The sequence below is a fragment of the Oncorhynchus tshawytscha genome, linkage group LG14 (assembly GCF_018296145.1).
Source record: "Oncorhynchus tshawytscha isolate Ot180627B linkage group LG14, Otsh_v2.0, whole genome shotgun sequence".
NCBI lineage: Eukaryota > Metazoa > Chordata > Actinopteri > Salmoniformes > Salmonidae > Oncorhynchus > Oncorhynchus tshawytscha.
The window spans coordinates 35,673,206-35,688,150 of NC_056442.1; the positions used below are offsets into that span (position 1 = coordinate 35,673,206).

The 14,945-nt window shown below is 43.3% G+C and overlaps 1 protein-coding gene across 1 annotated transcript; it reads left to right on the top strand.

Annotated features, from left to right (window-relative positions):
• Positions 1–22: 22 nt before the first annotated feature.
• LOC112267121 (suppressor of cytokine signaling 5) lies at positions 23–5,238 on the top strand. Its single transcript, XM_024445211.2, has 2 exons — positions 23–130; positions 2,200–5,238. The coding sequence occupies exon 2, from the start codon at positions 2,372–2,374 to the stop codon at positions 4,004–4,006; it is 1,635 nt and encodes a 544-aa protein (XP_024300979.1). The 5' UTR covers positions 23–130; positions 2,200–2,371; the 3' UTR covers positions 4,007–5,238.
• Positions 5,239–14,945: the final 9,707 nt, after the last annotated feature.

Genomic DNA, 14,945 nt, shown 5'->3' on the forward strand with positions numbered 1-14,945 from the left:
CCTCGTTACTATGTGGGCTTTTATTTTGAAAAGGATTTGTGCTTCCGGGTTGTGAACGTTTCAGTTTCCTGGTTTTAACATTACTAACTAGCTATCTTTGGAGAGCAGCAAAGAATACAGTTTTTTTAAGGTAAGTAAATTGATCTAATCAAAATTATAACACATTTGCATTACAGTATAACAATACGGGCAAATAAAGAGAGACTTCACAAACATTCTTGTCGAATATTTGAGAATGACAACCTTTTTTTTCCCCTGGATTTTTCCTTCTCCGTTAGCTCAACAAGTTAGTTTTACCACATTTTAGTTGGTCTGTGTGACATCCTCAAAACGTTTTTGTTATGAAACAAATGTTCGATATTGTTTTTTTCTGAGGTTAGCGTAAGCTAACGCGTCTTGCTAAGGGAAAGAGTGATGCCTGAAATGTTTCAGATAGATGCTAGGCTAATGCTACAAAGCCGTTTAGCTAGCTAACGTTAACTGGCTAGCCAGGGGCACCGCTTCAATCGCATCCAACTATAAAAGAACGCGTATATCTCCGTTATCAAGGAAGGGAGTTATCTGCTATAGGGGTTCTCAAACTTTCTGGAGCTCGGGACCCCTTTTGTGATAGGTACTTTTTCCACCACTGTGAATTACCTAATTGTCATACTTGAGTAAAAGTAAAGATTACCTTAATAGAAAATTACTCAAATGAAAGTCACCTAGTAAAATACTACTTGAGTATAAGTCTAAAAGTATTTGGTTTTAAATATACTTAAGTATCAAAAGTGTAATTTCTCAAATATACTAAAGTATCAGAAGGAAAAGTATAAGTAATTGCACTTTTTTATATTAAGCAAACCAGACATCACCGTTTTAATTTGTATTTTATTTACCGGTTAGCCAGGGGGGAACACCAGTCAGACATTTACAAATTACGAATGTGTATTTGGTGAGTCTGCCAGATCAGAGGCAGTAGGGATGACGAGGGATTTAATCTTTTAAGTGCATGAATTGGATCATTTCGCTGTCCTGCTAAGCATTCAAAATGTAGTTTTTTTTTGGATGTCAGCGAACATGTAAAAAGTATATATTTTTTAGGAATGTAGTGAAGTTTAAAGTTGTCAAGAATACAAATAGTAAAGTACAGATACCCCCAAAAACTACTTAAGTAAAAATACTTTTAAACTACAACTTAAGTACTTATACCACTGCAAAATTATCAGGAACCCTCTCATAATCAGAACACAATTTGAGTGAGAAAGTATATGATACAAGGACTTTTACTATGACTTTGGCAGTGCATGGCTGGACGAACCAAGTCTCGGCCCCTAGGAAGGAAATGTTTTTGCGACATTTTTGATTGTTATAATTTTCCCAGTTTCAAGCTCATTTTCTGCAATTCTACAACAACAAAAAATCATGAGGCAGAGAGCCTTTTTGTTGTGCAAGCTTTAAACCTCATCCTGCAATTCTACACAGTCTCATGGCAGTTACAAAGCTTGAATTACAGTGCATCTATGTTGAGAAACATTTTAAGGGTAATACAAGAAGTGTTGAGTTGAACAATGTATAAATGGTGGACTTCTGTGGATAATATCCCTGCGAGCCTCCCATGCCCATGTTGCCCAGAGTTAAGAACATGAATTTTAGATTAAAGGAGCTATATGTATATTTGCAGTACTAGTGGAATGATAGTGTTAAACCATATTTTTTTATTGGCCACACAAAATAGCATTCTTATGACGGACTATCTCTTATTAAATTGACTGGAGCCAGCAAATCTCTTGTAAAATTGACTGGGGCTGAGTTTGACACTTACCTTTTGATGGACCCCAGTCAATTTGACAAGGAGATTTGCTGGCCCCAGTCAGTTTGACAAGATACCATCTGTCTTTTGTTGACCAATAAAATGCCTGCACCATCAGAATCCATTTTTTATTTTGAGATCTGGCTGTGGATCCCCTGCTGGACCCCACTTTGAGAACCCCTGATCTACAAAATGGGTTATTGACAACGACTTGTTTATTGACTGTACCAACTGTCTTTGCTGTCAGGGTGCAGCAACAAAAAATCTTATAAAAAGGTTTACATTGTTTGTTAATTTTATTAATAAACAATATTGCTCATAGGCCGTAGTTTCTTTTTAATGTGTATATAATTGTTTGCTCCTAATTGCTGCAGCTAAGAGAAACTCTTTTTTTGTTTATCTTGTAGCCCCAAGTGACTGACAGTGATGCATGGGACATGTTATTGACAGCCGTTGGAAAGATTCTGAATGGGAGGGCTTGCTTCTGAGAACTGACTGCAGCCACAAATCACCAGTCACATTTTCCCTGCAGCTGACCTGACTGCAACTACCATTATTCCAGCCTGTAATTAACCTGACATGTCTCAACCGAAGGAGTCAGGCGATCGTGGGAAAGACAGGGAGCGGGGCGCCCGTCCCAAGGTGAGACAGAGCCGATCTGAGGAGAGAAGAGATGCCAGTGGAAGAGGAAAGAAAAAAGGCCATACTTCCCGTGAGCAGCAAGCTGCGGAGCGGCCTGTCAGCGATGGGTTTGAGTATGGGGATCTGCTGACTGGTCTAGAGCCCAGGGATCGCTGCTCCTCCTCTCCCCTGAAAGAGGGCAGGAGATGGCAGGGCCAGGAGGGGGTCACTTCACTCAGCCAGGACAGGGGGACAGCCAGGCTGGCACAGGGGACACTTGAGCCACCAGCCAGTGAGGCTGAGGGCAGGGGGGCAGCTGGCAGTCGCACACTCCGCCAAAAGATTCAGGATGCTATGGGGCAGTGTTTCCCCATAAAGACCAACACTCCATCATTGTCCAGTTCCACTCAGCAGGTCTTCATGCCACAAGCTGCAGCTGCTGCCTCCTCACGCCGCAAGATCCACCTTAGTGAACTCATGTTGGACGACTGTCCCTTCGCTGCAGGCACCGAGCTGGCTCAGAAGTGGTACCTCATCAAGCAGCACACAGCCCCCATCTCCACACCTCCTATAGTGGACACCTTGGTGGTCAGCACTAGTGCCTCTGCCTCAAACATGGCCGCCGTGGTGGAGGATGTGGATGACCGGTTACGAGAGCGCAGGCGCATCAGCATTGAGCAAGGCGTAGAGCCACCTCCCAATGCAGAGATCCACACGTTTGAGGTGACGGCCCAGATCAACCCGCTGTACAAGCTGGGGCCCAAACTGGCCCATGGTATGAATGAGCTTGCAGGGGACGACAGGGCTACCATTCACCAGCAACAGCAGCTGCTTCTCCAGAGGCAGCAGCAGCACCAGCTCCTGCTGCAGAGCTGTCTGGACACTCTGGATGAGGCAGTGGCTGTGGCTGCCTCCTCTTCTGCCTCTGCATCTGCCTTGGTCCCTGTCTGTGAGGCTGCTTCTGTCCCTGACCCCGTGGATGACCCTCAGGTCACAGCCAGCGTCCAGCCAACCAGAGCTGCCGTCCCCCAGGCTGAGGGTCCCCCTACTCAGGACGGCTATCGCATCCACACCCAGATCGACTACATCCACTGTCTGGTGCCTGACCTGTTGCAGATCACTAACCTACCCTGCTACTGGGGTGTGATGGACCGCTATGAGGCCGAGACTCTGCTGGAGGGCAAACCAGAGGGCACCTTCCTCCTCCGCGACTCAGCCCAGGAAGACTACCTCTTCTCCGTCAGCTTCCGCCGCTATGGCCGCTCGCTGCACGCCCGCATCGAGCAGTGGAACCACAACTTCAGCTTCGACGTGCACGACCCAAGTGTGTTCCACGCGCCCACCGTCACAGGGCTGCTGGAGCACTACAAGGACCCCAACTCCTGCATGTTCTTCGAGCCTCTGCTGTCCAACCCCATCCACCGCACCCTGCCCTTCAGCCTGCAGCACGTGTGCAGGGCGGTGATCAGCAGCCGCACCACCTACGACGGCATCAACGTGCTGCCCATCCCCAACACCCTGAAGAAACACCTGAAGGAGTACCATTACAAGCAGAGGGTGAGGGTACGGAAGATGGACACCTGGTGGGAATAACAAAGACCTTCTGGTGGAAGTGAACCACAACTAGGCTACTAACTAAACACTCAATGGAGGCGGGCCTCGCTCAGTGGACAACCAGTTGACTCACTCCATTTAAAAAAAATTAACATATTCTTACCTACTGCATTCACTGTATACCTAGCTACCTGTTTTATTTATTATTTGCCGTATATGACGTCTTACACTTGTCTCAAACTCTGGATATAATGTTAATTCAATTACGATGCACATACACATTTTTCTTTACTCACAAACTTCAGAAGAATGGTAATGATGCACCATGTGTGAGGGGATGTATCAATTATTTGAGTTGATGTGAACAGAATCCAGGCTGGTTTGGTGGATGAGTTATGGAGCACATACAGGTTTAATAATGGGTCTGTTAATTACCATTGCCAAATGTAGGCTACTGGAAACTAACAGATGTGACTGTATATGAATGACAACCTGCTGGAAAACTGCTGAGGACCTGACTGGTGGTATAAACCATTTGCAAATACATTTTTTTTAAATTTTGTGTAATTTCTTTTGTAGGAAAAAGAAAGGTACTTAAATGAATTTGACTCGTCCTAATAACCTTGAATAATCCAATACTTTCCTATATAGCCTATAGTTTTCAGACATAAACTAAAACTATGGGGTGTGTAAGGCAGGTAAATGTCTTGAGTTTCTATCCATGTGAGATGATGTTACTACCTTTCAAATTAGCGAACATTGAAGCCATTGCTGAATGCTTAACACAAAATGAATCAAATTGAATAAGAGATGAAACCATTTCTCAGTGTTAGAGAAAACCATGATAATAGAACAGTGTTGTGTTCGTGCTGAGAACAACATGAAGCAGCACCTGCTGAGAATAGCTCCATCTCCTCTGTGAAGTTTGGAAGTAGATCTGTCTAGCTTTGGTCTATTGATCTTCTTAGCCTACCACTGATCCTGTGTTGGAATCAGAGGAATGATGATGGACGCACATATAAGCTACCTTTACGTTTTGATCATTGAGTCATTGTGCCTTGTGCTTGGAGGCTGTTGGTGTAGCCTGGTCCAATATAGACATTCCAGCATGATGGTGATTTTAGGATGGCCTCCATTTTGTATATCGATGTGATCTCAATATCATGTTACAGTTCTGGCTATATCAAAACGGAGGATTGTATCAACAATGAGCTTTTAAAAAATAAATCTGACTTTTTTAGTACCATGTCCTCACATGACATGAACATTTACCAAGCTGTTGAATTTATGCCATCTCTCTGTTGATGATATTTGGGCCTGGAAGGCTGATGAAATTATACAGATATTAGCACATTTACACATACCTCCGGCTGGGACTAAAAGCCGATCTGGAAGAATTCAGATAAGCAGACCTTTAAAGTGACAGACAGGAAATTGTATTTGCATTCGGGAAAGTATTCAGGCCCCTTGCCCTTTTCCACATTTTGTTATGTTACAGCCTCATTCTAAAATGTATTAAAATAAGGAGTACCATTTTTACTCATCAATCTACACACAATACCCCACAATGGCAAAGCGAAAACAGGTTTTTAGACATTTTTGAAAATGTATTCAAAATAGAAATACCTTGTTTACATAATTATTCAAACCCTTTGCTATGAGACTCAAAATTGAGCTCAGGTGCATCCTGTTTCCATTGATCATCCTTGAGATGTTTTTACAACTTGGAGTCCACCTGTGGTAAATTCAATTGATTGGACATGATTTGGAAAGGCACACACCTGTCTATATAAGGTCCCACAGTTGACAGTGCATTTCAGAGCATAAACCAAGCCATGAGGTTGAAGGAATTGTCTGTAGAGCCCTTGAGACCAGATTGTGTCGAGGCACAGATCTGGGGAAGGGTACCAAAAAGTGTCTGCAGTATTGAAGGTCCCCAAGAATACAGTGGCCTCCATCCTTCTTAAATGTAAGAAGTTTGGAACCACCAAGACTCTACCTAGAGCCGGCCGCCCGGCCAAACTGAGAAATCGGGGGAGAAGGGCTTTGGTCACTCTGACAGAGCTCCAGAGTTCCTCTGTGGAGATGGGAGAACCTTCCAGAAGGACAACCATGTTTACACCCCTCTACCAATCAGGTCTTTATGGTAGAGCGGCCAGACGGAAGACACTCCTCAGTAAAAGGCGCATGGCAGACCGCTTTGAGTTTGCTAAAAGGCACCAAAAGGACTCTCAGACCATGAGAAACAAGATTCTCTGGTCTGATGAAACCAAGATTGAACTTACTCATTTTCCACCATAATTTGCAAATAAATTCATAAAAAATTGTACAATGTGATTTTCTGGATTTTTTTTCTCATTTTGTCTGTCATAGTTGAAGTGTACCTATGATGAAAATTACAGGCCTCTCATCTTTTTAAGTGGGAGAACTTGCACAATTGGTGGCTGACTAAATACTTTTTTGCCCCACTGTATGTATGTATATATACATATAAAAAATTGTACAATGTACAATATATATACACTGCTCAAAAAAATAAAGGGAACACTTAAACAACACAATGTAACTCCAAGTCAATCACACTTCTGTGAAATCAAACTGTCTACTTAGGAAGCAACACTGATTGACAATAAATTTCACATGCTGTTGTGCAAATGGAATAGACAACAGGTGGAAATTATAGGCAATTAGCAAGACACCCCCAATAAAGGAGTGGCTCTGCAGGTGGGGACCACAGACCACTTCTCAGTTCCTATGCTTCCTGGCTGATGTTTTGGTCACTAATGGTAGCATGAGATGGAGTCTACAACCCACACAAGTGGCTCAGGTAGTGCAGCTCATCCAGGATGGAACAACAATGCGAGCTGTGGCAAGAAGGTTTGCTGTGTCTGTCAGCGTAGTGTCCAGAGCATGAAGGCGCTACCAGGAGACAGGCCAGTACATCAGGAGATGTGGAGGAGGCCGTAAGAGGGCAACAACCCAGCAGCAGGACCGCTACCTCCGCCTTTGTGCAAGGAGGAGCACTGCCAGAGCCCTGCAAAATGACCTCCAGCAGGCCACAAATGTGCATGTGTCTGCTCAAACGGTCAGAAACAGACTCCATGAGGGTGGTATGAGGGCCCGACATCCACAGGTGGGGGTTGTGCTTACAGCCCAACACCGTGCAGGATGTTTGGCATTTGCCAGAGAACACCAAGATTGGCAAATTCACCACTGGTGCCCTGTGCTCTTCACAGATGAAAGCAGGTTCACACTGAGCACATGTGACAGACGTGACAGTCTGGAGACGCCGTGGAGAACATTCTGCTGCCTGCAACATCCTCCAGCATGACCGGTTTGGCAGTGGGTCAGTCATGGTGTGGGGTGGCATTTCTTTGGGGGGCCGCACAGCCCTCCATGTGCTCGCCAGAGGTAGCCTGACTGCCATTAGGTACCGAGATGAGATCCTCAGACCCCTTGTGATGCTGGTGCGGTTGGCCCTGGGTTCCTCCTAATGCAAGACAATGCTAGACCTCATGTGGCTGGAGTATGTCAGCAGTTCCTGCAAGAGGAAGGCATTGATGCTATGGTCTGGCCCACCCGTTCCCCAGACCTGAATCCAATTGAGCACATCTGGGACATCATGTCTCGCTCCATCCACCAACGCCACGTTGCACCACAGACTGTCCAGGAGTTGGCGGATGCTTTAGTCCAGGTCTGGGAGGAGATCCCTCAGGAGACCATCCGCCACCTCATCAGGAGCATGCCCAGGCGTTGTAGGGAGGTCATACAGGCACATGGAGGCCACACACACTACTGAGCCTAATTTTGACTTGTTTTAAGGACATTACATCAAAGTTGGATCAGCCTGTAGTGTGGTTTTCCACTTTAATTTTGAGTGTGACTCCAAATCCAGACCTCCATGGGTTGATAAATTTGATTTCCATTGATAATTTTTGTGCGATTTTGTTGTCAGCACATTCAACTATGTAATGAAAAAAGTATTAATTTAAGAATATTTCATTCATTCAGATCTAGGATGTGTTATTTTAGTGTTCCCTTTATATTTTTGAGCAGTATATATATATTACACACACACACTTATTTAAAAATATATATTAAAAACGTTTTTTTGCTTTGTGACTATGGCTTATTGTGTGTAGATTGATGAGGGGAAAAAAACAATTTAATTTAGAATAAGGCTGTAACGTTACAAAATATGGAAAAAGTCAAGGGGTCGGAATACTTTCCGAATGCGCTGTATGTAAATAAGAACAATCCCTTTAGTAAATTAAAGAAATTAAGTCCTTCGTAAATGTTCCCAATCAAGACTTCGAGGGCAAACAACATTTCATGCAAGGACTTTCATTTGACTGGTTATCGAGGACCCATTCAAAGATTAATTGCATAATTTACCGATGCAGTGGAGTGATTGACTGCTTTGTGTGAACAGCATTTCATATTCATGGCAACACACAAAGAGAGGCCTCTTTGCTAATTTATGTGTGCAGTGTGCAATAATCACAGTGGACAGCCGTCCTAATATTAATGAGTGAGCATGGAGAATGGATCAGTACTGTCTGCAGCCATCTTAGGAATCTTCACCGTGGTATGTCTTACGATGGTTGAATCGATTCCCTGGAGAGTATTTCTTTTATTATGCTATTGTTTGTATTTAACCTTTTATCCACTAAGGAGGATGTCGCCATTGTTACGAACTGGCTCGTAGCCCGTAACAAAGAGGAAGACAACGCAGAGATAAAGAAATAACAAACATATTAAATAAAGTCAACTATACACAAGTAATGGGGTGTGTAGTCAGTAGTGTAAGTGAGTGGATGTGTGCATAGATGGTGATAATGAGGGGTGTTGAGAGGTGCCAAAATAAAATAAACACAAAGAAGCCCCAAAATGTGACAACCAAAAACAACAGTGTCTGTGTGGAGTGTCTTTAATGTATGGGGAAAGGTGTATTTATCCCCTGGACACACATGAGCCCAGGTGTGTCTTATTTTGCTGACGACCCTCCTCGCTCTGCCTACCGACATCCTATTAAGGAAAACAAGAGCCAGGACAAAGAGTTCATCAGACAGAGTGGGAGGGTCATCACACCATACTATAAGAGCAGTTCCATGACAGCACTCAAACTACACAGTATCAGCGAGCCATCCCACTGGGCACAAACGTTGCCAGGCTAGAGATTCCCCCAGCTTCATATGCATACATTAAACTCATTCAACTTTCGATTTTTTTCTTGAGTTCTCTCTGTAGCTCTCCTCTTTAGAATTGATCATGGTTGGCTCTAGGGGGGTGCGGGGTTAGGCATTGCCCACCCAATGGATTATGCCTGAGTTATGTTAAACATTTAAAATTGCAGTAAGCAAGCTTTGAACAGCCAAAATATTTCTGACTGCCCACCAAGGCATAATCTTAGAACTGGCCCAGGAGTTAATGTCTAAGTCCTGTATCTCTTACTATCCTGGCCCTGCCTCTGACTTGTTCAATTTTTCACCAACTGCTTTTATGATATGTGATTGATACAATCAGTTTGCACAGTGGGAACTACACATGTTATTAGGGAGGGATGATTGCATACTGTGAAGAAGAGCACAGTTTTGCCAATGGAAAGCTATTTTGTTTGGCTGATTACCAACTATGTTTGTGTATAGTAAAACATTTTTTAAATTCAGATATCTGTCCAAACAACCTTAATTGGATTTAGAGTGCTGTACAGAGAGTGCTGTTCTGGCTGATTAGGTTTAGGTGTTGTTGTGGGAAACTGGGAATACTTTTATTGAGTGTCCCTTTATCAGCAAGCCTTTCAGACACAGTAAGAATTGCCCTTGTACCCAAAATTCACTGGACGTGGACTCAATGGTTTCGAATGAGTGAGGAAAGTAACACTGTTTTTGATTTATGACTGGGTTTAAAATGAGTCACCATACTATGTTTAGCTTCAGTCTAATTAGAATCATCCCATCTGCCATCAACACCTACGACTGCAATCTCTCATGTTTTCTTTCCCTTTTACACATCATTCTCAGTCAAACCTACAGAGCAGAGGAGCAGTATTAATGCTGCTGTAAAGCCAGGAATGCAGTAGGTGGCTCTAAAGAGCTTCAGCAGACTGTGTGCAGTAGACGGAGGGGGGTTGGGGTGGGGGGAGTGTGACTGCTGCCAGCGCCCTGGCTCTCATCATGCAGGCATTACAGGCGGCGGGGGAGAGGGAGGACTTTACTGTGCCTGGATCAACTTGCCCAGAGGGACACCAGGCACAAGCAAGGCAGAAAGCTGATTGGCCACACATACTTAGTTTGTTTGTATCTGTTGGGTCCTCTTCTTCCTTTGAGGGAGAATATTTTTCCTCCGAGCCTAATCTGTAGAATAAAAAAAAATCAGGGGTGTGGAGAATAAGCTTGGAATGTTCACAACACCTGAAGACAATACGTTCCCAAATAATCTGTGGTTTATAATCCTAAAGAACAGTGAAATGGCTCATCTTTGGGGAAACCGACATCTCTTTTGAGAGGGAGATGTAGACGGGTGGGGAATCAGTCTCGCAGGGGTGGTAATGATGTCTGTGTCTGTATGTATTGAGTACTGAGCAGGAATATAATCATGAGAATCATCCACTCTGTATCTAGGATATGAATTCAGAGGAGGGTGTATCCAATTGATTCCAGATTCATGCAGGATGGATAAGGCTTGACAAGATAGATTCCTCCGGTCCAACCAGGGAGAAGGAAAACATTTCACAGAGCAAGCAGGAGTTGTGCTGGCAGAGGAAATTCTGCAGCTGACATGTTCTTTCACTAATGTTACTAAATTAGTGCCACAGGAGGCTGGTGGCACCTTAATTGGGGAGGACGGGGTCATAGTAATGCCCAGAACGGAATCAATGGTATGTTATTTAACACGTCAAAAACTTACTTTCCATATGTTTGATACCATTCCATTCCAGCCATTATTATGAGCCATCCTCCCCTCAGCAGCCCCCTGTGAGTGAATCCCACTGAAGTTCAGCCTTGAGCATGGATTGCATTATGAATCAAAGCTACAGAACTGTTTCATCGATTTTTTTTCCTTTCACCAAATTAACACATTTGCGTCATTATAGCAGTACTTCTCATAACAGTCTTGAAATATTGCCGATTTGGGTAACTTTTATTCCCTGCAAACAACATTTGGTGAACATATTGAATATCACCATCAGTGATAAACTTGCAGTAGCCTACTGTAGATAATCCGCTATATTTAATAACGTAGTATTTGAGCACAGATTATATTTTGTGATCCAATATATTCTTGTTTGCTAAGGGCTTTTTGTACAGTGCCTTCGGAAGTATTCAGACCCCTCGACTTTTTCCACATTTTGTTACGTTACAGCCTTATTCTAAAATTGATTAAATAAAAAAATATCCTCATCAATCTACACATAATACCCCAGAATGACAAAGCGAAACAAGTTTTTTTTTTTAAATTTTTACAAAATGTATTAAAAACGAAAAACAGAAATATAAGTATTCAGACCCTTTGCTATGAGATTTGAAATAGAGCTCAGGTGCATCCTGTTTCCATTGATCAACCTTGAGATGTTTCTACAACTTGATTGGAGTCCACCTGTGGTAACTTCAATTGATTGGACTTGATATAGAAAGACTCACACCTGTCTATATATGGTCCCATAGTTGACAGTGCATGTCAGAGCAACAACCAAGCCATGAGGTTGAAGGAATTGTCCGTAGAGCTCAGAGACAGGATTGTGTCGAGGCACAGATCTGGGGAAAGGTACCAACAAATGTCTGCAGCATTAAAGGTCCCCAAGAACACAGTGGCCTTCATTATTCTTACATGTAAGAAGTTGGGAACCACCAACACTCTTCCTAGAGCTGGCTGCCCGGCCAAACTGAGCAATCGGGGGAGAAGGGCCTTGTTCAGGGAGGTGACCAAGAACCCGATGGTCACTCTGACAGAGCTCTAGAGTTAACCTGTGGAGATGGGAGAACCTTCCAGAAGGACAACCATCTCTGTAGCACTCCACAAAACAGGCCTTTATAGTAGAGTGGCCAGATGGAAATCACGCCTCAGTAAAAGGCACTTGACAGCCCGCCTTGGAGTTTGCCAAAAGGCACCAAAAGTACTCTGACCACAAAAAACAAGATTCTCTGGTCTGATGAAACCAAGATTGAACTCTTTGGCCTGAATGCAAAGCATCATGTCTGGAGGAACCTGGGACCATCCCTACACTGAAGCACGGTGGTGGCAGCATCATTCTGTGGGGATTTATTTCAGGGACTGGGAGACTAGTCAGAATCGAAAGATGCAAAGATGAACGGAGCAAAGTACAGAAAGATACTTGATGAAAACTTGCTCCAGAGCGTTAAAGACCTCAGATTGGGGCGAAGGTTCACCTTCCAACATGACAACAACGCTAAGCACATAGCCAAGACAAATCAAATCTCAAATCAAATGTATTTATATAGCCCTTCTTACATCAGCTGATATATCAAAGTGCTGTACAGAAACCCAGCCTAAAACCCCAAACAACAAGCAATGCAGGTGTCGGAGTACGGAGTGGCTTCAGGACAGGTCTCTGAATGTCCTTGAGTGGCCCAGCCAGAGGCTGGACTTGAACCCGATCGAACATCTCTGGAGACTGAAAATAGCTGTGCAGCGACGCTCCCCTTCCAACCTGACAGACCTTGAGGGGATCTGCAGAGAAGAATGGGAGAAACTCCCCAAATACAGATGAGCCAAGCTTGTAGCATCATACCCAAGAAGACTTGATGCTGTAATTGCTGCCAAAGGTGCTTCAACAAAAATAAAAATCAGCACATTTTTTTATTTATTTTTTATACAGTTTTTGCTTTGTCATTATGGGGTATTGTGTGTAGATTGGTACTGTATGTCCTTGCACCACAAAGAAAAAGTACATTGTATTTACAATACAGTTACAGTGTGCATGGCTTCTTCATTGAACTTCTGTCTTCCCTGTGGCATACTGTATCTTCACGGCAGAGTTTCCTGCCTGTCTCATAACCCCTCCCTCTCTCCTGCAGTGACAATTCCTTGATTCCACAATGGGAGGCGTGTACAAGGAATGCTAGCTACCACAGAGCCAGCGGATGGCGGACACATTTGATGGAAAGGCATAGCAAAGAAAGCCGGACAGAGCCCAGAAATGCATTTGCCACGAAGGAAATGTGTATGTGAGAGCCAAGGACTCCTAGCAGTGTTATTATTTTTCTTTGACTGTTGTGTTTTTTATAGGGATTTATCAATTCATATTTGTATGTTAAATGTTATGTAATGTAATATAACATCTAGCATGTAATGTGTGGATTATTACAGTATCTTGAGGAAATAATTTCAATGTGCTAATTAATAATGCTGTGATATGGTACTTTAAAAAAGTGCAGCTCAATCTCCAGAACTAATTAGGAAGCGCCAACTATACTGAACAAAAATATCAATGCAACATGCAACAATTTCTAAGATTTTACTGAGTTACAGTTCATATAAGAAAATCAGTCAATTGAAATAAATTCATTAGGCCCTAATCTATGGATTTCACATGACTGGGCAGGGGCGCAGCCAAGGGTGGGCCTGGGAGGGCATAGGCCCACTGACTTGGGAGCCAGGCCGACCAACTGGTGAGCCAGTCCCAGCCAATCAGAATGATATTTTTCCCCACAAAAGGGGTTAATTACAGACAGAAATACTCCTCCGCACCTTGCCCCCCAATCCCGCAGGTGAAGAAGCCGGATGTGGAGGTCCTGGGCTGCGGTTGTGAGGCTGGTTGGACATACTGCCAAATTCTCTAAAATGACGTTGGAGGCGGCTTATTGTAGAGAAATTAACATTAAATTATCTGGCAACAGCTGTAGTGGACGTTCCTGCAGTCAGCATGCCAATTGCACACTCCCTCAAAACTTAACACATCTGTGGCATTGTGTTGTGTGATAAAACTGCATATTTTAGAGTGGCGTTTTATTGTCCCACGCACAAGGTGTACCTGTGTAATGATCATGCTTCTTGATATGCCACACCTGCCAGGTGGATGGAGTATCTTGACAAAGGATAAAATGCTCACTAACAGGAATGTAAACAAATTTGTGCACAAAATCTGAGAGAAATAGGCTTTTTGTGAGTATGGACAATTTTCTACGGTCTTTTATTTCAGCTCATGAAATATGGCAACAACACTTTACATGTTGCGTTTATATTTTTGTTCAGTGTACATGGCTCTTCTTGATGAAGAGGTCAAAAATCAACTATGTAGAACTACAAAAGCTCTTTGATTGACCTGGATATAGAGAACACACTGTTTGTTTTATTCTATTCTAAAAGTGAAAAGTATGAGCCACATAAACGTGATCAATCTTCTACAATCTTCTTTCTTCCCTCTTCTACAATCTTCCCTCTTATAACAAATCAAAATATCTATATGGTCCAACTTACTGTTGACCCATTATTTGTGGGTCAATAGTTCAAAATGCATCTACAGTATCCCCACACTACAGTACTGTACACTGAGCTTACAAAACATAAGGAACACCTGCTCTTTCCATGACATAGACTGACCAGGTGAAAGCTATGATCCCTTATTGATGTCACCTGTTAAATCCACTTCAAATCAGTGTAGATGAATGAGAGGAGACTAGTTACAGAAGGATTTGTTAGCCTTAAGACAATTATGACAGATTGTATGTGTGCCATTCAGATGAATGGGCAAGACAAAATATTTAAGTGCCTTTGAACAGGGTATGGTAGTAGGTGCCAGGCGCACCGGTTTGAGTGTGTCAAGAATTGCAACGCTGCTAGGTTTTCAGGCTCAACAGTTTCCTGTGTGTATCAAGAATGGTCCACAACCAAAAGGACATCCAGCCAACTTGACACAACTGTGGGAAGCATTGGAGTCAACATGGGCCAGCATCCCTGTGGAACGCTTTCGACACCGAGTAGAGTCCATGTCTTGACGAATTGAGGCTGTTCTGAG